General features: G+C 43.8%; 1 protein-coding gene across 1 annotated transcript in view; it reads left to right on the forward strand.

Annotated features, from left to right (window-relative positions):
• AOAH (acyloxyacyl hydrolase) overlaps nucleotides 1-25,327 on the forward strand; it is a 99,530-nt gene extending 74,203 nt beyond the window's left edge. Inside the window, exons 17-22 of the mRNA XM_048511230.1 lie at nucleotides 4,851-5,023; nucleotides 10,869-10,927; nucleotides 12,161-12,220; nucleotides 14,320-14,416; nucleotides 23,833-23,909; nucleotides 24,537-25,327. Coding sequence (XP_048367187.1) covers nucleotides 4,851-5,023; nucleotides 10,869-10,927; nucleotides 12,161-12,220; nucleotides 14,320-14,416; nucleotides 23,833-23,909; nucleotides 24,537-24,665 — 595 coding nt within the window. The 3' untranslated portion in view covers nucleotides 24,666-25,327. The remainder of the gene's footprint in view (nucleotides 1-4,850; nucleotides 5,024-10,868; nucleotides 10,928-12,160; nucleotides 12,221-14,319; nucleotides 14,417-23,832; nucleotides 23,910-24,536) is intronic.
• Nucleotides 25,328-25,845: the final 518 nt, after the last annotated feature.

Consider the following 25,845-nt stretch of genomic DNA (forward strand, 5'->3'; position numbering starts at 1 on the left):
CAAGGGAAATGGTGTTCATTCATCTAATTTCCTTTTTAAATACAATATTTTTTAGTAATTTTCTCAAATACAACTCAGAAAAGAAAATATAGAAAGAGAAAAAGGGAAATACACTTCCCTATAGTCTCTCTCTCTCTCTCTCTCTCTCTCTCTCTCTCTCTCTCTCTCTGATCTTGGATCTTAAAATTACAACACTAACAACATTCAGAGAGAACATTACATTTTAAAAAAAAATTCTTTACCTCCTAACCTTTAATTCCAAAATGGCAATATGTATCTATTAATTAGTTACTTATATCTTAATCATTAACAAATTAATATTCTTACTATTATTATTATTATTATTGCATAATCGATTTAACCTCAAATAAAAAATACAGTTCCAATTTCTCATCAAACTCCCGTTTTGATCATCTGTTTTCAATATTTGTTAATTTGGCCAGTGAAGCATGTTCTCTATCTTCCCAGAGTTCTGTGTTAAGGTCTCTTTTAATTTTCCAATGGGATGCAACTATTACTCTTGCAGCTGTTCATAAATGTCAACATAGTTCATTAAGCTTCTTTGGAAGATTTTCAGGAAAAATGCCTAATTGCTGTAAAAGGAAATTTTTGTTTAAGTATTTTTTTGCATTTTCATATGCACTTCTATCCAATATTTCTTGATTTTTTTACGTCCGCCGTACGTGCCAGAAAGACCCAACCTCTTCTTGACATCTCCTACAAAGACTATCACTATGTTTACTCATCTTCTTAATAACTTTGGGAGCTATATACCATCTATGAAACATTTTATACCAATTCTTATTCATCTCATTTTTAGTGATGATAACTTCCTACACAAAAGGAATTGGGGTTAATCTACCAGAAATTGTATGGGATTAAGACTGATCTGTTAAAACCCCACTGCTTATAGTGTATAGACTTAAATCCATCTTTCATTTGGGTTTAGCTCTCTCAGAATCTTTGCTGTATAACAAAAGCTCTTTTCAGTCATTGTTATTTAGCACTTCTATGGTCTGTACTGGGAAAGCGTGCTACTTACAATCTTCTGTTTGCCACGTTGTATGTGAATAGGGACAACATATGGATTTTTCAGCTTTGGTATACACAATTGGAAATTGCTTTTTTAAATGAATTTTTAAATTATTTTTCCATAATACAGAAAAAGAAAGAGAAAAAAAGAAAGCAAAATAAAATAGATTAAAGAAAAGGGAGAGTAAGAGAAGTGGAGAGGCTACTTCTTTATGAGTCCCAATGTTATCAAGACTAGTGGATTAAAAATAAATCCAAACTAGTTCACCTGTTGAATCGAAGGTATCCAGAATGTATAGGGAAACAAGTGCTAGACCTTGTCTACAGCCAGCCTATTGTTCCTTTCAATGAAGTGTAGCTGGGAGCTACTGGAAGCTCAAACCAGTCAAAGCACCATATTCTCCAGAAGTCCGGAAACCAGATTCTCTTGAGAGTTTCTGATCATGTGTGCCCAAGCTGGAGAGTGTGCACATTGTCCCACTCACACGGAATGGCCACAGTATGTAGTTTAGAGGACTGGAATGAGAGGTGAGAGTGCCAAAACGTAACTGAAAAGGGTGAAAGAGTTACAAGAATCTAACATTTTGGACATTCCCACTAGCCTGCTGAGATATGACTTTGTAGATCTCAAGCCATACCATTGCGTGTTTGCTGTTTAATTACTATGAATGGGTGGTCTAAAATGTAATACTTCATGGAGACCAGGGTATACATCCAAATAGGGATAGAGAAGGAGATCAAACTCAGCTGGATAACTGTATGTGAAGAAATCATATGTTTGAGGGGGATTGATTGGCGTTGCCAACCTCCAAAATTACAACTAACCTTCTGACAACAGAAATCAATTCCCCTAGAGAAACCCCTGGAGACAGCTCCCTCCTCAAACTCTGCTGACCCAAGCTCTACCTCCAACATCTCCCAAGCCAGAGTTGGCAACCCTATGAGAGAGGAATCCTAAGGACATTTTCTTGGGAGTAAGTCCCAGTAAGTAGACTTCAGAAGATTCTTTTTAAGCCTGTTTAGGACCACATTGAGAAAAGCAGGCAGAGAATAAGATGAGTAGGTTGAAGCATGTGGAGTGGAGGATACCATCTCTCTCTCTCTCTTTCTCTCTCTCTCTGTGGATCTAAATAGGAATAATAGAATCACAGAGTTGGAAGAGACCACAAGGGCCATCAAGTCCAGCCCCCTACCATGCAGGAACACACAAGCAAAGCTGTTGGGTTGGTATACATAATTAGCAGAATTTAGCAGAAACCAATAAAGACCCAGATATTAGTGAGGTGCATAGTATAAAAATTTACCAGTTAAAATGGTAGGAGATAAAACAATAAATGGAGATGGAGATAAAACAATAAATACTGTACTGTACTGTTACATATTTACAGTTGTCTCAGCACATGGCAAGGATTGACTGATTCTGACTTTGAGTGAGAACAAAGAACACAAGTTAACTTTATGATTCCAGGTATACATGCTCACAAACATGTAAGCAGTGGCTATTCAAACTGGCCAATAGCTAATCAATAGGTCAGCTCATTAGAATGTGTACCAACATCCTGTTTACATACAGATAGTTAACACTTGCATGACTGGTTGTGACAGACATTTGCAAATACCAACAAAAGCACTTTGGGCAGATGGCCATCCAGCCTCTGTTTAAAAACCTCCAAAGAAGGAGACCCCCCAACACCCTCTGAGGCAGCGCATTCCACTTTCAAACAGCCCTTACCATCAGGAAGTTCCTCCTAATGTTTAGGTGGAATCTCTTTTCCTGCACCTTGAACCCATTACTCCTTGTCTGAGTCTCTGGAGCAGCAGAAAACAAGCTATCTCCATCTTCAACATGTCATCTCTTCAAATATTTAAACATGGTATCATGTCACCCTTTAACCTTGTTTTTTCTAGACTAAACATACCTAGCTCCTTAAGCTGCTTCTCATAGGACCGTGGTGGCGAACCTTTGGCACTCCAGATGTTAGGGACTACAATTCCCATCAGCCCCTTCCAGCATGGCCAATTGCCCATGCTAGCAGGGGCTGATGGGAATTGTAGTCCATAACATCTGGAGTGCCAAAGGTTCGCCACCACTGTCATAGGATATGGGATCCAGACCTTTAACCATTTTGGTCACTCTCCTCTAGACCCATTCTAGGAGGAGTATCAGATCTGTCCTGCATTAGGACCTCTCCGTCTTCATCATTGTTCTGCTTGTATATTTGTAAGTAAAGCACAGATGACAAAAAGCACCATTTCCGTCATCCAAAGGAAATCAAACCCATTCATGTTGCTGGAACTGCTCACCAGCTGAGGAAATAGGGAACGGATCACTGTATATTGGATGATATTGGGTATAGTGAAATAGCAGCATTAAGCTGAATGTAGATTCTTTAATGAGGGTAGTTTTATAAAACAAGTAATGAAACCTATTATTTCTCTATACTATTGAAGTCTAATAATCTGGGGGTTTTTTAAAGCAATTTTCGATCAGAGTCATAAAACTCTCCTGATGTAATTCAGGTTTCTGCTTCCAACCAGGATAAGTGCTGTGACTATACACGCTACAGAAGCATTCCGCAGCCAAAAGCGCCACTAAAACGCCCATGTTTCATGCCAGCGTGGCAAGTGAGACATTGAGAAATACAGGCATTTGCAAATGACAAAGTTAATGAAACTGGCAGCTCGTGTGCTTTCCCAGTAGAACCCAAATTGCAGTGTCTAAATTAGGATGTGCAAAAATATAGACAGATGGTACAGATTTCATGGCTTACCAAAGCACAAATGTAGGACAGAGACATAAAAAGGAACGAAACGTGGCGGGGGAAAAAAATTGAATGTTTCAGAGAATGTTTGTTTAAAGGGAAATGACAGAAATGTGAAATTCATTGGTTACTGCTTCCATTGCATTTTTCTCCCCAAACTGCCTTTTCTCCATAGCATAAAGGTAGCCTAGTAGGAAGGAAACAAGCACAAGCTGATTGGAGCCAGAGGCAATCTGTGGTTTTAAATGAGGGACGAGTGAGAGATGCAATAGAAGGAAATTAAATGTCCATATTGGTAAATTGGCCATTGTAGGGAATTTATTGCCACTTCCTGAAATGCTTCTGTCTGGAAATACTTCTGTTAGCTGCAGGGAGGCTCCTTCCACGGACAAATGGATTTGCTTGTTAGCACTGGCCCGGCAGATTCCCCAACCCTTTCACTGTTCCGGTTTATTAGTTCTTAGCAAAGAAGCTTCCCAATCCCAAAGGACCAGCATTATGTACAGAAATCCTGGGGGGCTGTTGAAATCCTACCAAGAATCATGGGATTAGAATGAACTTGATCGACCATCTCGTGTAGGCCTGCACAATTACTGTCCCACAAAACTGAATGGAACCCACCAGCTACGAATGTCAGCCCAGTAAACATGCAGGTTGTAATGCCTACAAAATTAAGGTGTGGAGTATCAAACAATTGCATGACTTAGTGCTTCGCTAATGGTTGTCACTCAGTTTAGTGGGTCACAAGCTGGGAGAGTCTGATTTATCCCAGCTTCCCCAAATACATTTCCACTATAGGCAGAGGCATAGCAAGGGGGGAAAGTGCCGGGTGCACTGGTGCGTCCTTCGCCCCCATCCTGCCCCGGAACGCCCCCACCCCGAATGCCCCCCGAATGTCCCCGGAATGCCCTCACCATACCCCCACAGGGGCGCGTGTCCAGTGCGTCACACACACTCCGCCCTCTTGAAGCTACACCTCTGACAATAGGACAGTATTTCCAGAGGTTGGTTCTTACCGTTGCAAACTAAGCATTTTGGCTTCATTTTCTTTCACAGCAAGGCTGACACAGTGGCAGGGATGACTCTGCCTGAGCAAATGCACTCCAACGTTGTAAAGAGTCTACATCATCTGGACAGTCTTCTTCCCAAAGGAAGTCATGTGATTTTAATCGGCTTGGCCCATGGCACCTTCTTATGGAATAACCTGCATGACAGATACCATCCTCTTGGTAAATATTGCAGCTTCCTTTCTTTGGCACGTAAGAGCTGTCCTCCCAGATCACTCTCAGGTCCATCTAGTTCAGCATCCTCTTTCACTCAGGCTCATTCCACACATGCAGAATAATGCACTTTGCTTTCAGTGCTCTTTGAAGCTGTGCGGAATAGCAAAATCCACTTGAAAACAGTTGTGAAAGTGGTTTGAAAACGCATTATTTTGCATGTGCGGAAGGGGCCTCAGTGATCGACAAAATGCCCCAGAGGGCAAATGAACAGGGCACAGAAACCAAGTCCTTTCCTTGGTTTTGCCTTCTAGTACTGGCATCTTCTAGTACTGGGGACCAAAAGTAATTGACTGAGCCCCTTTACTTGATCAGGTGAGTTAAATAAGGTTGCCTTCTGTTTAATTTATATTTGAATGATTTAGCAGCGAATTTTCAAGAGATTTGCCACCCACCAAAGCTAACAAACCATGGCGTTTCAATCTTGCTTTATGCTGACGATACAACTCTTTTGTATCACACAAGAGTTGGATTGCAAAAATAGTAAACATTTTTTTCTGATCATTGTTCTAGGGAAGACCTTCCAATAAAGCACCATAATCAAAGATTATGTTGCTCTCTAAGAAGAGAAAACTGCCCCCTTCCCAGTGGGTACTAGATGGCATTGATGTTGATCAGGTTAACAGTCCCATCCAAAGCCCTTGATATTTTGCATGAGTATCACGATTAATTGACCGTGGGGATTTCGCCTCAGATTTGTGTGTATGGCAGAAGTCTCATTGCTTCCAATTTAAGCAACGCTACTCAAGTGTATCCTAGGTGGTAGTTTTAGGCTAATTTTGGTCAAACTGTGACGGCAACAATTTAACACTAAACTAGAAAACACCTGTGGCATTTCCTTTGGCAAAACCGCAAATTAAATAAGTAACATTTTGACAGAGGTACGCAGTCAGTCATGCAGTAGGACCAAGGTAGCCTGTGTATTAAATAAGGAGGAAAATTCACAACGGAACTAATAGGTGTAGTTTAAACATTCGCCCCCATGCACAACCTGAGATTGTGCCAGAGTCACCTTTGATGAACATGTTACATGGAACACAAACTGACCTTGAGCCCAGTGGTGGGATCCAAAAATTTTAGTAACAAGTTCCGATGGTGGTGAGATTCAAACAATGGCGTGGTGCCAATGGGGCTGGGCAGGACACGACGGGGGCATGGCCAGGCATTCTGGAGGCGGGGCATTCCTGGGCGGGGCTGTGGCAAGGACGCAGGGCGTGTGTGCCCCAGGTGCAGTTCTCCTTCACCCCGCCTCTAGATTCAAATAATGACTGTTTAAAGTATTTAAAAAGCAATATTCCGATAGGTAGCATATTATTTCTTTTTCATATAATTATATTGATTGATTTTAAATAATAACGTAAGGAGAGAAACCAAAAGCTGTTTACAATGGTTAACATATTACAAACGTATCTAATTGTCTATCTCTCTCAACCCCCCCAACTAAAACATCCTATATTGCCTCCCTCCTTCCCATATTTCCCTCCCTCCCTACTTTCTACTTCCCCTTCAGATTCCTATAACTACTTTATCTATTCCACTTGAAAGAAAACTAACAGAGGGAGAGATCCAAAATGCTTAATCTAAAAGAGTAGTTTAAACTCCTCTCTTTCCAATATAAATTTCAAGGGGAAAAAAGAAAATGAAAAATCTTTACCTATAATAATACTTTCTCCCAACTCCTTTTATACCAATGAACAAAAAAAAAATAGAATTACTATATATTGTATTATTTCATACAGTTCATACACACGTGGGGGGTGCCATGGGGGGCAGGGGGGCCGCAGGGGGGTGATTTTGCATCCCCCACTTGACGAGATTTGTTGTACCCAGGGACAGAGATTACCCCCTTGTCCCTAGTGGAGTTAATCATTAATAACCGGTTCTCCGAACTGAGAAAATTTTAGCAACCGGTTCTACCAAATAGGTGCGAATAGGCTGCATCCCACCTCTGCTTGAGGCTGTTTCCTTTTTTAAAATGCATTTTTCCAGCATCCTGATTTATCTGAGAATGAAGCAAGGAGTGGGGGATCACCCTACTTTGCAGGATGCTCATCAAATATGAGTGTGGCTTAATACAGAGGCACATGGGGGAAATGCCGCCCGGAGACAACTCCTCCAGGTGCCCGCCTGTGCCCTCCCCACCCAGGGGCAGGGCTTTGGGGGTGGGCCCCCGCTTCTGGGCTCCCTGCAGTTTGGCTTTTGCTCTCCTCAGAGCCTGGTGAGAGCAGGAGTCAAGCTGGCCTCCAGGAATGTGCTTTTAAAAGCACGGAAGCCAGGGGTGGGGCTCAGGGGCAGGGTCACACACCTCAAGCCTCGCTCCTGGCCTCTGTGCTTTCAAAAGCATGTCTGTGGAGGCTGGCTTGGCTCCTGCTCTCCCCAGGCTTTGGGGAGGGCAGAAGCCCAGCTGTAGGGGGAGGGGAGCGCTGCCTGCCCCCCACATGTCCCTGCAGGACTGCTGCTACTCTCCCCAGGGCCTGGAGGGGGCAGAAGCCAGTCATCAGGGAGGCTGGGAGGGGGTGGGGCGTTGTAGGGGCGCACAGCATTTCGTCACGTGGGGGGCGTCCATCTGGTGCTCCCTCACATGACCGAAAGGCATGCACCCGGGGACATGGGTATCCCAATGTCCCAAGGCCGGTACACCCCAGCGTAATATAAGGCATATCATGGGAAATCAGTTGTGTATTTCATTGAGTATTTGAATTCACCTCACCTGCGCAGAAGAGAGAGATGTTTCCCTCTACAAAAGAAAATATCATTTCCACCTTTAAAGCCCAGTCTATGTGAGACATGAAAAGTGAAAACCATGATTGTTCACAGTCACCTTTAATCTTCTTCCTTGATGTGAAATAGCTAAATTGTTTGGAGAGTGAAAGACTTGCTATCAGTCATTGTCCCTGAGATTTCAGCAGACTATTATAGCTCTCTCTCTCGCTTGATTGCTTGAAAACACAGGGGGAAAGGTGTGCTGTGTATGGAAGAGAAACGGTGACTGTTCTGTGAGGCGGAGTTGATCCCACAACATGGAAGCCCATATCTTTGGGCTGCAGTTAGAGGATAAAGTAACATTAGTTGTTCGGAGGGAAGGCTTTTTTTTTTTTAAAGAGGTACATTAGTACCTACTTGTATGCCTTTTTGCCCTGACCTGGATAGCCCAGCCTAGGCCAGTCTTGTCTGATCTCAGAAGTTAAGTAGGGACAGCCCTGGTTAGTAGAAGCAGAAGAAGAGTTTGGGTTTGTATGTATGTATGTATGTATGTATGTATTTATGTATTTATTTATTTATTTATTTATTAAACTTATAGGCCGCCTCCTCCCCAAAGGGCTCGAGGCGGCTCGCAAAATGGCTGTTCTCCAAGACAGCAAATCAAAACAACATAAAACTTAAACCCATTAAACCCATTAAAAATGTAAGCAGCAGTTACTCACAACAAATATAAATTAAACAACCAAAGTTGTTTAACCAAAGTTGGTTAAAAACAGGCGCCCGATCTAAAGGCCAAAAAGAAAGGGAGGGAGTAGGCAGGGCCCGTGATGGAATCAGAAAAACAGGCCCAACCAAAATGGAGAAGGATGGAAACAGGCAGCCTCAGTTTCAGTTTCAGTTTCAGTGGGGGGCAGTAGAACCACGGCCAGCCCCTCCGAAAGCCCAGTGGAATAGCTCCGTCTTACAGGCCCTGCGGAACTCACCAAGGTCCCGCAGGGCCCGGACAGTTGGAGGTAGAGCACTTTTCTCAATTGTGAGGAATATCCAAGCAACTTATAAACTCCTTCCCTTCCTCTTCCTATAACAGACACCTTGTAAGGTAAGTAGGATGGAGACAGTTCTGAGAAAACCGTGACCAGCCCAAGGTCACCCAGCAGGCTTCATAAGTAGGAATGGGGAAACAAACCTGGTTCACCAGATTAGAGTCTGCTGCTGTTAACTACTACACCACACTGGCTCTCCATTTGGATGGAAGACCACCAAGGAAGTTAAGGGATGCCACGTGGAGGCAGACAATAGCAGATCTCCTCTGAACATCTCTTGCCCTGAAAAGCCCACATGGCTACTATAAGTTAACTGCAACTTGACAGGGAATAAAATGAATACACATTTTCATATCAGTGTTTTAAGAATCCTAACACTGTTTGTTCATTTATCCTTCAAGTTGCCTGGACACCTCTTGTAACTGTGATTAAAGATATTTGCTAAGATTAACTTGTGACATTTGGCTGTGAGGCTGGTAAGAAGGAATACCAGATGTGGCAGCGCCTACTGTTACTTCCGGCAAAATGTCCACACAGGACAGGTGTGGTGCGCTAGTTTCCCATTTATCAAGCTTTATTAATAAAGGGGAACTCTGGGAAATATAGCCCCTCTTCTAGGCCCCTTCCGCACATGCAGAATAATGCACTTTCAATGCACTTTCACAATTGTTTGCAAGTGGGTTTTGCTATTCTGCACAGTAAAATCCAGCCGCAAAGTGCATTGAAAGTGGATTGAAAGTGCATTATTCTGCACGTGCGGAAAGGACCCCACAGTCTGAAATGCTGTGGTTCTTTTCACCACCTCAGAACGACTGCATTCTGCTGCACATGTTGACCAGGCCAAAGATTGGAAAAGAAAATAAATACTAGGGCTGGGTGTACCCCGTCCTGGATAGCCTAGGTTTGCCTGATCTTGTCAGCTGTCGAAAGCTAAGCAGGGTTGGCCCTGCTTAGCACTTGCTTGAGAGACCAGCAAAGAAGTCCAGGGTCATGATGCAGAGGCAGGCAACGAGGAACCATCTCTGAACATCTCTTCCCTTTAAAAACTACAGAGGTATCATAAGTCAGCGGCAACCTGACAGCACAAAAGAGATGGCTGCCTATACAACTGCCTAGTCTTGCTTCCAGCAGTAGCTAGTCATGTTGCTAATTCTAGTTTGGGAAATTCCTTGAGATTTGAGAGGGAGAGGTTCGAGAGGGGAAGGAGCTGAATGAGTATGAAGTGCCATACAGTATGTCCTCTAAAGCTGCCACTTTCTCCAGGGGGATTTATTTCTATAGTCTTGTAAACAGTTGGAAGTCTGGGAGAACTCTATTCCCCACATTGAGGTTGACTGCCCTGGGGTGCCTCTGGAAAGCCCACAAAGAGGCCAGTAGTCCTCTTCTGCTGTGGCCCCTTTTCTGAGTAGATGGTATTTTATGAGATGCCACCATGGAACATGGTTCTGTTGAGCCATTGTGTCTACGAGCTGTGGATTGGGTCTATGTTCCATGATTTGGTTTGATCTCAGTGGCCAACGCTGCACCACATTTTGTGGTGGTCAAGTTCCATCTGTTAGGGACTTTACTTTCTCAAGGACTGAAAACCTAAAGGATGCTGGATAATGCTGCTTCAGGTTTTAGATTTCACATTGTCCCCCCAAAAATCAGAGTTGTCCTTCTTGGCCATTCCTGTACCACTTTTTGCCATCAGTAGCATTTGCCATGGTGGCCTCCACATAAACTTTGAGGGGATTGTAGTGTGCAAATGCCATCTACCAAAGTAACCTCTACCCAAATACTGTAACACCTGTAGAAAGCTATAGACTGAGCCTGGAACAGTGGTGGCGAACCCATGGCACTCCAGATGTTCATGGACTACAATTCCCATCAGCCCCTGACAGTGCCATGGGTTTGCCACCACGGGCCTAGAAGGAAGGGGAGGCTGATTGTAGTACATGTGGCGGAACCAAAATCCAAACTTTGATGGGCAGATTTCTAGTGGGTTTCTAGCAAGAAACATAGTAGGTTTGAAAAGTGACAGGTTTTAACATGTTCCTCTTTTCCAGGCCAGTTAAACAAAGACATCACATATGGCCAATTGTATTCGTTTCTCAGTTGTCTTAAGGTAAGGCATCCCACATCATTGTATTTTTCATATAAAAGATACACAATGGATAAAATGATATGGCCCATCAGCTGACTCAACACTTTGTTAGGATGGAAGCAGAAATGATCTGGAGCTACATCAGAACCTCTCCTATGGGTCGAATCCCCACTACCGTCTCAGCCAGGTTTCAGAACACAAACGACCTCAAACCTGGTTAGTTTGTGTTCTGAAACCTGGCTAAGACAGTAGTGGGGATTTGACCATAGAAGAAGAAGAGTTCAGATTTATACCCTGCCTTTCTCTCTTGTAAGGAGACTCAAAGGGGCTTACAAACTCTTTTCCCTTCCTCTCCCCGCAGCAGACACCTTGTGAGGTAGGTGGGGCTGAGAGTTTTGAATAAGCTGGGGCTAGCCCAAGGTCACCCAGCTGGAATGTAGGAGTGGGGAAACAAATCTGATTCACCAGATAAGATTCCACCACTCAGGTGGAAGAGCAGGGAATCAAACCCTGTTCTCCAGATTTGAGTCCACCTGCTCTTAACCGCTACCCAACCCAGCTAGCTCTCAAAAACCTTTAGGGAGAATGGAAAGGTACTGTGTAAAGAACAGGAATAATCATGCATGTGAAAATGTTTAAGATCATTAGGTAGATGGTGCATGCAACACCAGATAGCATTTTGAAAGACACAGCATAATGGGAGCAGTAGGTAGTGGAAGGAATTCTCTCCCCTCGTATTCTGTTGTTCTTGAGCAGCACATCCATTTAAAACGTTGTTTGAGGCTAAAACAAGACTGTTGGGATCAAGAACCCCCATGGGCCAAATGGCATGGGTGATTCCCTGAAGTCTGCAGACATCCAACATGCATTTGCCATGGAGAGGAAGCCGACAAGAACTATTTTAACATTTTGTTGAGGAAACCAAAACTCTTCGTAGGCCGTCCCCTGCTTTTAGCATTCTAAACGCGTAACTGCATTGACTAGTCCTGACTGCAAATAATGGCACTGAAATAGTTGCCTGCAGTTACATCTGTTCAGAAAGGCTATTTCCTGATAACTGGTAATCGTCCTTGATTGTTCCCACTTACTGGGTATTTCTTGTCCAATTCTAAAAGTATAACCCGATGAATAAAGCGCTTCTAGAGCTCGGAATGACTTGGAAAGGTCTTCAGATCCTTTGTACAAACAAGTTTGCCTTCATCATTGTTCTCTCTGTCCCAAACGAAATGGTTAAAACATTTCCAATCTATACAGGTGAATCCTTGCAAAGGCTGGTTATCTTCAAATGCCACACTTAGGAAGATCACCACAGAGGTAAGCTTAGAACGGAATTCAGAATCAATTTGAATTTATGGGGGTGACCTAGTTATCCTTCTTGCTGAGTGAAGAATCTCTCAGGCCCCTTGCGCACATGCAGAATAAAGCACTTTCAATCCACTCTCAGTGCACTTTGCAGCTGGATTTTCCTGTGCGGAAGAGCAAAATCCACTTGCAAACCATTGTGAAAGTAGATTGAAAGTGCATTATTCTGCACGTGCGGAAGGGGCCTCAGAGGAGGAAATCTGTTACATTTTTGTGCTGCCATCTTCCAGGGAGCTCCGCGATTTAGAAAAATCATTTTCACACATTAACTTGGAAAAAATGGTGGCTTGCAGGCAGTAAATTCCTTCTTCTTAGAAGGCAGCAGGGAAAGCATCTTCTAAAACGGTGGCTGCTGCAACATGTGCTTACATCATCTGGTTTTATAAGTAAATTATGGATATTTAATTGATCCACTTATCTTGCTAATGGCCTGATATGACTTTAGGTCTATCACTCAATAAATTAGATCTTTTTTTTTAATGCTACTGTTATTTTACTACCACTGAAACTGAGGCTGCCGGTTTCCATTTTTTATTCGGTTGGGCCTGATTTATGGATTCCATCGCGGGCCCGGCCTACTCCCTCCCTTTCTTTTAGCCTTAGATCGGGTGCCTGTTTTTAAACAACTTTTGTTTTATAAAAACTTTGGTTGTCTTAATTTATAGCTCTTTGCTGTTTGTAATCGCTGCACAGGTTTTAATGGGTTCTGTGTTTTATGTTGCTGATTTTATATTGTTGATTGCTGTTCGGTAGAACAGCAGTATTGTGAGCCGCCTCGAGCCCTTCAGGGATGAGGCAGCCTATAAGTTTAATAGAACAGAACAGAAAGCCTTTATTGGCATATTAAAAAAAACACAATAGCTACAAAGCAAACCAATACAGCAAAACACATCCAATGCAAACCCGCATGACACATCGATCCATGTTCACATCTTCAACAAAAAGAAGGCCCCCAGTTCTCATTCCACTGGGCCCGAACCACCCAACAACAAGCAAATTCTGTCTGCATCATACTGACCATGTTTGTTATAATTACTATTAGCAAGAGACAGAAATTGAAACACATATTAAATCTAAAATTAATACCACAGATAAACATTTCAGAGCTGCTACAGAGACATGCTAAATTCCCAGGTTAATATATTGTAGTATAGCAGTAAAATATTAAAGTAAGGTGATAAGGAGGGGAGAGGTTAATTACTTATGCTCTAAACATACTTAGACCCATTGCTGGATTATTTGCATTCAATTATTTCAAGGAGAAAGTTTGCCACAATCTCAGGGTTGGTATTATTCAGAAGGATTGGAATTGCAACCAAGTCAGCAGGGGCCATGGTGAGTAGTGGTATAAGTTTAATAAATGAATGAATGAATGAATGAATGAATGAATGAATGAATGAATGAATAGAGAAATAGTGAAATAGAGAAATCACATCTCATAAACTCTAATGCTGCTAAGAAAGTATCAAAATTCCTTTGCTTGGATTTTAAAATGCTAAGAATTTGATTCAAGTTTGTATGTATTTGCGCACTACAGCTTCAAAAATTGCTCTCTCAGAACAGAGGCCCAGGGTGGAACTGATGTACCTTAACTAGGATTCCCCAGCCTGACCTCCACCCAGCATCAATGTATGCTATTGGTATGCCCCTTTCCTCCAGGGGCTCCTGGCAACCCCCATCCCTTTCCCTTCCAAACTCCTACTGGAAAGAGCAATATCTGTCACATCTTGTATCTATGGAAAATGGGCCATCGTAGATTTGTTTGAAGATTTGATCCTTGCAACTGAACCTTTCACCCTGTGTCATGGCGGCATTGAAACGGAGGCTATGTCAGCAAGGCCGATTCTTTGGGCAAAGAGTGGTTTCAGTTGTGCAACTTTGATTTTTGAATGACGTCTTGAATTTCACACTTGTTTTCCTGCCCAGAAGCTGGAGCACTGTGGCGGTACCTTGTTCACATGTTGTTTTATTGTTTATATTAGCGTGAGCTGCTCTGAACTCTTGGCAAGATGAAAATTCTCATAACTGTAAGTGCACATTTCTTTCCCCAGCGGGCAATGCAACTTTCCAGCGTCCTGAGAGGAATCGCAGAAGCTGAGAAATATACTAATTTTGATCTTTTCTACATGGATTACGCACTGGAAGAAAGTATGTTGTTTTTATGTTTGTCTAAAGCAGGGGGGTTGAACTCATTTGTTGTGAGGGCTGAATGTGACATAAATGTGACTTGGTCAGGTCGGACCTGGTTGGTGGGGGATGTGGTTGCCTCAGGTGGATCCAAAATGGCACTGGGGGGACTTGGGGGGGGACTTGGATTGACAAGGCCAAAGCAGGATGGGGCAGCTGCCTTGAGAGTGTGGATTGGGCCCCTGGGCTGCATGTTTGACACCCCTGGCCTAAAGCATTTACAATCGCAGCCTGTCACGGAAACTCTTAGTCTGAACTCCCCTAAGTCTCAGCAAAAACTGCTTTCTCCAGGTCTCTTAATTCCTTCCATCAAGTCAAACCCCTTAAAGCATAGGTGTCAAACTCGCGGCCTTCCAGATGTTATGGATTACAGTTCCCATCATCCCCTGCCAGCATCATCTGGAGGGCCGCGAGTTTGACACCTGTGCATAACATCTGGAGGGCCGCGAGTTTGACACCTGTGCATCTGGAGCTGCAGTGGCATAGTGGAGCAGCAGTGGCATAGGAGGTTAAGAGCTCGTGTATCTAATCTGGAGGAACCAGGTTTGATTCCCAGCTCTGCCGCCTGAGCTGTGGAGGCTTATCTGGGGAATTCAGATTAGCCTGTACACTCCCACACATGCCAGCTGGGTGACCTTGGACTAGTCACAGCTTTTCGGAGATCTCTCAGCCCCACCCACCTCACAGGGTGTTTGTTGTGAGGGGGGAAGGGCAAGGAGATTGTAAGCCCCTTTGAGTCTCCTGCAGGAGAGAAAGGGGGGATATAAATCCAAACTCTTCTTCTTCTACTACTGGGGTGGCTTCTCCCTGGAGGAAGGAGTCATTGCCCCCCCCCCTTTTGACTATTTCATGTACAGTTTGTGCAAGCCCCTCAACCCAATCTCATAGTTTCCAGCTCAGTTGGGCTCCTCTTTATTTTTTAACAGAACAGTTCCCACTGTTCTGGGTCATCCCCCGGAATAGGTTTTATAGGATCCTACACCCGTGTTTGTTGGCCTGTGCGGAATGGGCCATAAAGATTCAGTCTGTTGAGCTGAAGTGGTTGAGAAAATTGTGTGCTTCCTCATTAAAAAAATATGAGAATTGTTCATTTTCATGCACTACCTTTATCAAAACCATTATTTTGTGCATTATTGAACATGGTACTTTGATACAAGAGCATTTATGCCAAAATGTATTTTTACTTTCAAATGAAGGGGGGGGGGGAGCAGGACTAAGTAGCAGAGGTATATCCAGGGAAAACGGTGCCCAGGGGTAACACCTGGTCAAGTGTCCCCTCTGGCTCACTGTAGGTCAATCAATCAGAAGCACCGCCTACTTGTGGGAGTGGCAATGGCCCGAAACGGACCTTAAACAGCCAGTTTGAGTTCAGTGTTAAAGAGGGGTCGGGTGCCAGCAATTCAAAAGGCACGGCGGAGACATTCATTCAAGCTGCCACCCCAAAACAACAGCCAATCAGAACACGGGACACCAGGGATGTTTGCGCATGCGCGGATACACTTGTGGTGTAAATAGAAAAGAAGCTCATGCAAAACAAACTGGAGTATTTCCTCCCTGTCTTAACTCGATTCCTTCACTGTAACAAGCAGCCATCTGAAGGGAGAAACCGGGATAAAATGGACGTGGATTGTAAGATACCGATAGTAACCAGGTATAATTGTGCCATGCAGAAATGGCCAAGGTGGGATGCAGGGGTTGCATAACAATTATTAAGAATTTGCTCTCCCTCTATCCCATGTTCGCTTGCAAATTTGATGTGCCATGTCTTGCCTACCCTGTCACTGATTATCCACTTTTTGGCATGTTAACATATATGTATGTAACATGTAACATATCAGTTTTATTCTTGGGGAAAGTGGACTTTTTTGTTGCTGACATTATGAGACCCAGGTTCTTGGAGAGAGTGGTTGGCGTAGAGGTTTTACTAGTAGATCCAATTTTCATCATACAAACAACCCCATACAGGAGAGAAGCCATACAAATGATTGAGGGACTGGAGCACCTTCCTTATGAGGAGAGGCTGCAGCATTTGGGACTCTTTAGTTTGGAGAGGAGACGTCTGAGGGGGGGATATGATTGAAGTCTATAAAATTATGCATGGGGTAGAAAATGTTGACAGAGAGAAATTTTTGTCTCTTTCTCACAATACTAGAACCAGGGGGCATCCATTGAAAATGCTGGGGGGAAGAATTAGGACTAATAAAAGGAAACACTTCTTCACACAACGTGTGATTGGTGTTTGGAATATGCTGCCACAGGAGGTGGTGATGGCTACTAACCTGGATAGCTTTAAAAGGGGCTTGGACAGATTTATGGAGGAGAAGTCGATCTATGGCTACCAATCTTGATCCACCTTGATCTCAGATTGCAAATGCCTTAGCAGACCAGGTGCTCAGGAGCAGCAGCAGCAGCAGGCCATTGCTTTCACCTCCTGCATGTGAGCTCCCAAAGGCACCTGGTGGGCCACTGCGAGTAGCAGAGTGCTGGATCTGGTCTGATCCAGCAGGCTAGTTCTTATGTTCTTAAGTGCTTGGCATGTGAGAAGAGCTGTGATTTTAGACCAGGTCTTGTTCAGCATGAAAGATCTCGTACTGGAGAGAGGCCATACAAATGCTCAGACTGTGAGGAAACATTTAGCTTTAGCAGCAGTCTTGTTCAACATAGAAGACTTGCTATTCATGAACTTAGACCCCATGCTAGCAATGGAACGCTGCAAATGCATTTTAACAACTATTTTAAATGTTTTCGGTTTTGTAAGGTTGTAATATAGGATTGTACTTAAATGACTACTAGCTGCTCTGCACCCTCTTGTTGGGAGAGCGGGATATAAGTCTGATAATAAAACCAAAAACTAAAACTAAGATACAAAAAGTTAAGAACCGCTGTCACATGAGCTCATGAAGCTGTCTCAGAGTGAATCAGACCCCCAAGCAAATGCTCTTTCACTGACCCATTTAGCCACACTGATGTTTCTGTTGATGAGCCATAGAAGAAAATGACTGTGCAACTTGTTATTCAAAGTAGAGAGAGATGTACTGTGTCTGTCTCCTATCCACGCCTTATTAATGCAGATCATATTAGATGTCCCTGTCTGAATGCATCATCAGTTCAGATCTACACCCATTCAGTTTTTACATTGGCCAGTCCAGCAAAGGAACAGTGTGCGGAAGGCAGTTCCCATGCCTGGAAAGTTCCTGCTGGATTGGGGCCTTAGTGCTTTCAGGCGTACCAACTGTTTTTATTGAAGAAGAAGAAGAAGAAGAAGAAGAAGAAGAAGAAGAAGAAGAAGAAGAAGAAGAAGAAGAAGAAGAAGAAGAAGAAGAAGAAGAAGAAGAAGAAGAAGAAGAAGAGGAGGAGGAGGAGGAGGAGGAGGAGGAGGAGGAGGAGGAGGAGGAGGAGCTTCCTGGAGGCAATTCAATAGAAGACAGGGTTGGAAAGAGGATTTCGTGGCATGCTTTATTCTTCTTGCCAGCTTTCATTTCTCTTTGATGTGACATGCCTCTGATCCACCTGATGACTTCGTGAGTCACTTATTCTGAGATACTTGTTCACATTGACAGCCAGCAGCAAGGCAGTTGCTTCCCTGGGCTTAGAGAGTACTATCACTAACACTGTGATCTTCAGGAAACTTTGGAGAATCTGTAGGATTCTAACACACATATCTCCCACAGATGAGAAGAAGAAGATGAGGAGTTTGGATTTATATCCCCCCTTTCTCTCCTGCAGGAGACTCAAAGGGGCTTACAATCTCCTTGCCCTTACCCCCCTCACAACAAACACCCTGTGAGGTAGGTGGGGCTGAGAGAGCTCCAAAAAGCTGTGACTAGCTCAAGGTCACCCAGCTGGCGTATGTGGGAGTGTACAGGCTAATCTGAATTCCCCAGATAAGCCTCCACAGCTCAGGCGGCAGAGCTGGGAATCAAACCCGGTTCCTCCAGATTAGATACACGAGCTCTTAACCTCCTACGCCACTGCTGCTCCTCCTCTGTAAGACAGAGTTGAACAGTCCTGTTCATTGGTTATGCAATCACGGAGTTCTTTGCTGACCATTTAAATGACTGAAGGAGCTCATTAAATCAAAACCATTCTGATTACCTTCTTGAGGCTAGCTTCAACCAGGACTTTTTTGACCCTGGTCCTAGTCTGGTGGAACACTCTGGCTCTTTCCCCACTCACCTTTGCCCGAGGGTTGTTGCGGGCAATTCCCGGCTCGCGCAATTCCTGGCGCACGCCCTGGCTTCCCCACGACCCCGCGCTCTGTGCGGGGTCGTCAAAAGGCGCCATTTCAAAAGGCGCCAGGAATTACGCGCGTCGAGGGGGCGCGAGAGAGGCAGCATTGGGGCGGCTGCGTTCTCGCTGCCCCTGAAGTGGGGAAGGCAGCTGGACCCCGCGCTACTTGAGGAGAGTAGCGCGGGGCTTAAGGAAAGTGGGGAAAGGGCCTTTGTCCAGTGAGACCATAGCCCTGCCAGACCTTAGGCAGCTAGTCAGGGTTTGTAAGACAGAGTTGTTCCATCAGGCATACTGTTGAGGCAGCTGTGATACCATCTGGCCTCCCCCTTCCTTTCTATTCTTCCCTTTTTCTATTGTCTTACCATCATTAACAATTATGGGGTTGAATGTCTGGAAATTGCTATCTTGTCGAAGGCTTTCACAGCCGGAATCACTGGGGTGCTGTGTGGTTTCCGGGCTGTATGGCCGTGTTCTAGCAGCATTCTCTCCTGACGTTTCGCCTGCATCTGTGGCTGGCATCTTCAGAGGATCTGATGGTAGGAATGGAAAGCAAGTGAAGATGCCAGCCACAGATGCAGGTGAAACGTCAGGAGAAAATGCTGCTAGAACACGGCCATACAGCCCGGAAACCACACAGCACCCCAATTGCTATCTTGTTACTATTATTAGATGGATTTTTGTTGTTGGTTATTGTGAAGGCTTATATTGTTTTTAGCTGTTTATGCTGTGAGCCACCCTGAGCCCAAAAGGGGAGGGGCAACGTAGAAATCCAATTAATAACAACAACAACAACAACAGCAACAACTAATACTATATTGATAAATTACAACTTCCTAGGCCTCTGGGTGAGGCTCGAATTGTAACAAAGGCCAACAACCAGCTAAAGAACTGGAAGCTGTGAAATCAACCAATAGTAATAATAATAATACAGTGGAACCTCGGTTTTTGTCGGTAAACTGCCCGAAAACAATTGGCAAAATCTGAAACTGACGAAAACCGAGGCGATGATTTTCCATAGGAAAGTTCCATAGGAAATTATCAGCAAGGTCACGTGGTCATGGCGACGAAAGCGGCGAAATCCGAGGAAATCCGAGGCAACCAACGAAAAGCGAGACAAGATGTGCATGGAAAAAATTGATGAAAACCGAAACCGACAATAACCGCAGTCAACGAAAACTGAGGTTCCACTGTAATAATAATAAATATTTTGCGAGAGTCATTATCTGTTTGCTGATGATCCAAACGAGTTTCAACTAGGAAGTCAAATGGAGGGCAATCAGCATAACTTTCCTTTTCACACAGGTAAACGGAAGCCCATCACAGCAAAAGAGATCCTAACTCTGGCAGTGTTTCACACGGCCCAGTAAGCATCTGCGATTAAAGGCTTCTGCTCAGTAGAAATGTCAGTTGTCAAGTTCCCTTCCTAAGCTGCCTCTGCTATCATCACTGACCTATTTTTCTAAGGATTGTTTTGTGCTCAACTTGATGCAAAAGGCTCTTTGGAGCCTCAGTGTATGAAATATTCAGCAGCGGCTGCAATCGCAAATTTTCACTTTGGATGAAGTCCTAATTCTTTTGGAGTCTGAGCTCTCTGGCATGCCATCAGGGTAAAATCCCTGGGCCACGCATTTTGCAATGCCTCTGAAGCCTGGCCATTTTCTAATGTTTTGTTCTTTTGGGGCAGCATTTGCATGTTACGGTTTTTGATGGTACTGTACTGAAGATGGTTGGTTCTTCACAGAGCTGACGTTGGTACGACAGAGCAGTGGTTGTGCACAGCCATCCTGCTTTCACGGGGGTTTTGTAGCGCTTCAGGGACTTGAAAAAAGCTGACAGATTTGATAGCCGGACAAAATAAATGAGTGTGTACATTATAGGCAACAAAAGGTCCATCATTCTGCTGTCAGCTCTCCAGTCATGAGTACAAATGAGCACAAATAACATTGTCGATCGATGGGTTATGTATTTTCTTTCTCTTTTTTTCTTTCTTTCAACAAGCATAGGCTGACTTCAAAGAGTATTTTGACTCATTGAAGGCCTCGTGTGTTTGTATCCATGCAAAGACACCTGAGGGACAGAACAGACTGGAAATGACTTTAGCTATCAAGACCGACTTGCCTATTGGATGGCTGATAGGTTTTCATCCTTTGGGTGAAAATAGGAGAAAGATTCTTGGAGGTTGGGTACGTAGAATGTCCTAAGTCAGTGGTGGAGAACCTATGGCACGGGTGCCAGAGGTGGCACTCAGAGCCCTTTCTGTGGGTACGTGAGCACAGAGTTCGTCATGTGGAGGGGGCAGAAAATCACACACACCCCACACACACATCTAGGCTGGCCTGGGCACGATCCTTTACCTGGGAGTAAGCTCAGTTGCTGGCAATGGGGCTTGCTTCTGAGTAAACCCTCCTAGGGTCGTGATTCATCCATTTGAAGCGTTGTACGGTTGCTTCACCAAGCTTACTCCTGAGTAACGTGCACCTCGGAGCCAACCGATTTTTCTAAACTAAAACCTCAGTATTCTGGTTAAATTGCCGTGTTGGCACTTTGTGATTAATAAGTGAGTTTTGGGTTGCAATTTAGGTACTCAGTCTCGAAAAGGTTCGCCATCGCTGTGCTAAGTGCTCCTTTGGCCAATCAAACTGGCTTGTAAGATCAAACTGGCTAAATTATAATTTTCTTTTTAACAACTGTGTTCAATACATTATTCAAGGGAAGCTTCGATCTGCACATTTTATTTTGAAAAGGGTTTTTTTGAGCGAACAAAGTTGCTATTTGTTAGGAGTTACTGAAATTACCTTTCTTGGGTAATGTGAATAAGCAGTCTAAGATGAGGCAATGCCAGCTAAGAATGTGGGTATAGTGCTGAATTTGGAACTGAAGTTGCTGCTGCTCAGGGATATTTTCCATGCTCACCTTGGGATATTTTGACCGTGCAAAAACGGCCTTTTGTTGCCCTGGTTAATTATCAACGGCTTTTTCTGCACAACAATAAAAAAATTTTCAGGTTGGGAAAAAAGCGTTTTGGGGAGGAACTCCGCACAGCTTTTCCCACAAACATTTTGAAAACAGTCCCCAAACAGGGTTTTTGAAAATGCTAAACTAGCAACTTTCCCCGTCAAGACAGTTTCAAGACGTTTCTGCACAGGAAACGTTTTATTTTTCCCATCCAAGTTCAAAGCTCTCCCTTTCATTTTCTCCACAGCTCACTCCTGCCATTTTCTTTCCCCTTCAGGATTCTCTGTGCTGTCCCCATTTGGTGAATGTGTCTCTTGGACATTTCCTCAGCTGGCATTGCAGCCACCTACCATTTCAGTGATTTAAGTACATGAAGAAACTCAGTATTGCCTGCCAATTCCAGGAACATGTCATTTTTCCTTTTTTGTTGTTGTTGCTGCTGTTTTCTGCGAGCCATCCTCAACACAACATGAGACTCAGCAATATACACAGATTTCAGTCCCTGTATCTCTGTAGCTTCAAAGATAGCTCACAGAAAAATTTGTAAAAATGGAAAGAGCCACTGTCACCACAAATGATTTGTTTTCCCATGGCTGTGTGGGCAAAAAGAGCCCAAACGCTTCTTTTTATAACATTTGCAAGATGTTTTATTTGTGTTGTGCAGAAAAAGCCTTTGTGTGGAGCTGGACAGTGGAACAGTACTCTGGTATTCAGAATGTTTCAGCAGCATTTGATACTATAGACCAGTGGTGGCGAACCTATGGCACGGGTGCCAGAGGTGGCACTCAGAGCCCTCTCTGTGGGCACGCATGCACAGAGTTCGTCATGTGATAATAGTGTAATTATTCAGGGAGATTATTAGCAATAAACCTAAGATCTAGTTTTGGGGAAGCAGTGTAGGTAATTCTGTTAAGCGCTGTTAAACCCTGCTGATTTTCATGCAAAGAACTAAAGCGTGATCCTTTACCTGGGAGTAAGCTCGGTTGCTGGCAATGGGGCTTGCTTCTGAGTAAACCCTCCTAGGGTCGTGATTCACCTGTTCAAAGTGTTGCACAGTTGCTTCAGAGCAAAGCCACCGACTACCACCAAGCTTACTCACAGATAATGCACGCCTCAGAGCCAACCGTTTTTTCTATACTAAAACCTCAGTATTCAGGTTAAATTGCCATGTTGGCACTTTGCGATAAATAAGTGGGTTTTGGGTTGCAGTTTGGGCACTCGGTCTCGAAAAGGTTTGCCATCACTGCTATAGACCTTAAAATGTTTCAAGATCATCTCACTTGGTTGGGAATCGGAAGCATCGCTTCCCATTGCCTGATAGGTCAGGGTTGTTAAGAGGGGGCTACGGGAACAAAATCTGTGAGTTGGAGCAAGTCATGCGTTTTGTTTTTATATTTGGATAGATCTGGGTGAGGTAAGGATGGGATCAGAGCAAACCTTTGCCTGGAGGCTTGTGGTAGTTCCCAGCGGTACTTCCAGAGGTAGATTCGGTCTGCATGACATTGCTTTTCAACACCTGCATTCAGCACCTGGAAATGAGTGCTATTTTTGGAGTGAGCTGATGGCACCCAACACTATTTTCTTTCTCTATCAAATCAAGGAGCCGTGAAGGATCCCTCGGGCAATTGCCAGTTTGCAATTATGACTAAAATATGGAGAAAGACTTTTAACTCATCTGAAGCTCTAATTTATATCTGAGCATTTAATGAGATGTCTATTTTTTTTTCTAGACAGCACAATGTGTAACTGAACACGGCTTATCTAGGGATTTTGGCGCTAGCATATAATCCAAAGGATCCATTTTGTTTCTATACAACCACTGCCGTGAACTTAGATGCTGAGCAAGATGTAACCAAAAACATACAAGGCAAGAAGAGTGTTGAATCAGTATCACCTTTTGCCATTTTGTGCCATTGCTCACTTCGGCTTCCTGTTTAATTGGAACTGGAAGAAAATTGTTCTGCCAGCATTTCTGTTCAAAGAGTTTCCCTCACATATAAATAGCTTAAATGCTGCCTAGAAGGGAAGAGGATTGAATGTAACATAACACTGACTCTGACAAGGTTTCATAAATCATCATAATCTTCTTGCAAAGCAGTCATCTGCTAAAAATACTGTCTGTGATGCCGTGTGAAGTAGATGTGATGTTTATATGTGTAGGGGCATAATCTTTGCGATTATGTTGTTTGCAGTTGCAGAGGAATGGCACACGATGGGAGGTGAAAACTGGCAGCTTATAGAACCTGTTGATGGATTTCATCCGACTCAGGTAAGTGGAGAGGGGTGTGTGTGTGTGTGTGTGTGTGTGTGTGCGCGCGCGCGCGCAGCCCCTACCCTCATGGCCAATTGGCCATGCTGACAGAGGCTGATGGGAATTGTAGTTCCTGAACATCTGGAGAGCCGCAGGTTCCCTACCCCTGGGCTAGTCACAGTTCTCTCAGAACTCTCTCAGCTCCACCTACCTCACAAGGTGTCTGTTGTGGGGAGAGGAAGGGAAAAGAGCTTTTAAACCACCTTGAGTCTCCTTACAGGACAGAAAGGTGGGATATAAATCCAAACTACTACTCCTCTCCCCCCTCCTCCTTCTTCTTCCCAATCAGATTTAAAACTACCAGACCACTGCCACACAACCTAGAAAATGCACAACAACAAATTATTCTGGCTGTGAAAGCCTTCGACAATACATATTCCCTTTTATTTGTTTATTGCATCATGGTTGTGACCAGCCAAATTGTTATGAACCAAACTTTTGCAGTTATTAAATAATTAAGTTCATGGTCATGCAGGAATTGCACATTTCTTTTGCAGTCTACAGCAGAAGTGTGACATTCCATCATTTAGCAGGTGAAAATTTTCATGGCCTTATACACAGTGTTATGGTTTTGACTCCCTCTAGATTGCGTCTGTACTTATGACAAAAGTCTTCTGGGAGAAGATCCTCCACAAATGGCCTCACATCCTTGGGAAAGGAAATCCCCACAACAACCAGATTGCAGCAGTATTCAAAGATCAAGGAGGACACTGATTTCAAGGCTGAAGTTGCCAGCAATTCACCTTCTGGAACAGAGAATATGCGCCTCAACAAAGACACTAAGACAGGTGTAGGCATCCCCTGGTATGTGTGCCAAATGGCAGCTTTCAAAATCATTTTGTTTGGCATGCAAACCCAGTTCTCCACCCAAGCAACCCAGCCAAACCCTCAGGGCATTGGCAGCAGCAGCATAGGAGAAGGCAAGAGGTATAGCTTATTCCCATCATGGCCTCCCTAGACCCATGTATCTACCAGTTAGGGTCTGGACCAATGCCTCAGACAGTGGCAACACTGCCAGGGGAGGGGTCAATACCCCCAATATGTATAGTCAAGATCAAGAACACTCTTGCCCACCCTACGGTTTGCAATGTGCACTAACCTCTTCATAGGTGGATGTGTTTTTTCTGCCAGACAGGCCCAAATTGTGCCTCCTTCCCAAACACTTTATTTAGCTAGAATTAGAATGTCAAGAGCTGACCAATACGTAACTGCTGAAACAGTTTTATCAATTATCTAACATAACTGATCAGCCAGATTACTGCAAATCCACACAACTGCATTTCGCGCTGTGGACAAATGGATTGGCTTAATTCAAGTGTGCCGGTTTTCCTTTGTAGGATTTCACTCTGTAATCTGATTAAAGTTTTCTAGAGGTTCAACTGTGCTTGTTATAATTGTGCCCGCTGTTTCTCTGTCACTATATTACATTGTTCGATCAAACATTTCAGCCCTAATATGCTACATATACATAAGCAGATTGGTTGATTAATCACCTAAAGTCTCAATTAACCCATCTTTTAGACGAGTGTGGATTTTAATCAGTGAGAACAGATGTATGGGGTGGAAATGAGAGTTAAGGGCGCATACTGGTCATGATTTGGCCTCAGTGCAACACTTTCAAATTTCATTCCTGTAATTAAAGAAGGCTCCTTATCTAGCAGAAGGGATCCAACCCAATCAGATTTGAAAGTGCTTTATTTTTTAAAGTATTTGGGGTCTGGTATGATAAATATTAAAATGCTACTTCAAAAATGTGTGCTACCTTTATACAGATTGGATGTAATATTTTTGCACTGAGCAATTGAGGGATAGTCTGGTTTCAGGGTTAGAGATGTGGCCTGCAGCATGGTCTGACTGCTTTCTAGTAGCCAAGGTAAATGGGGCTCCGTGACCC

The sequence above is a fragment of the Sphaerodactylus townsendi genome, linkage group LG11, assembly GCF_021028975.2.
Source record: "Sphaerodactylus townsendi isolate TG3544 linkage group LG11, MPM_Stown_v2.3, whole genome shotgun sequence".
In the NCBI taxonomy this organism is placed as follows: domain Eukaryota; kingdom Metazoa; phylum Chordata; class Lepidosauria; order Squamata; family Sphaerodactylidae; genus Sphaerodactylus; species Sphaerodactylus townsendi.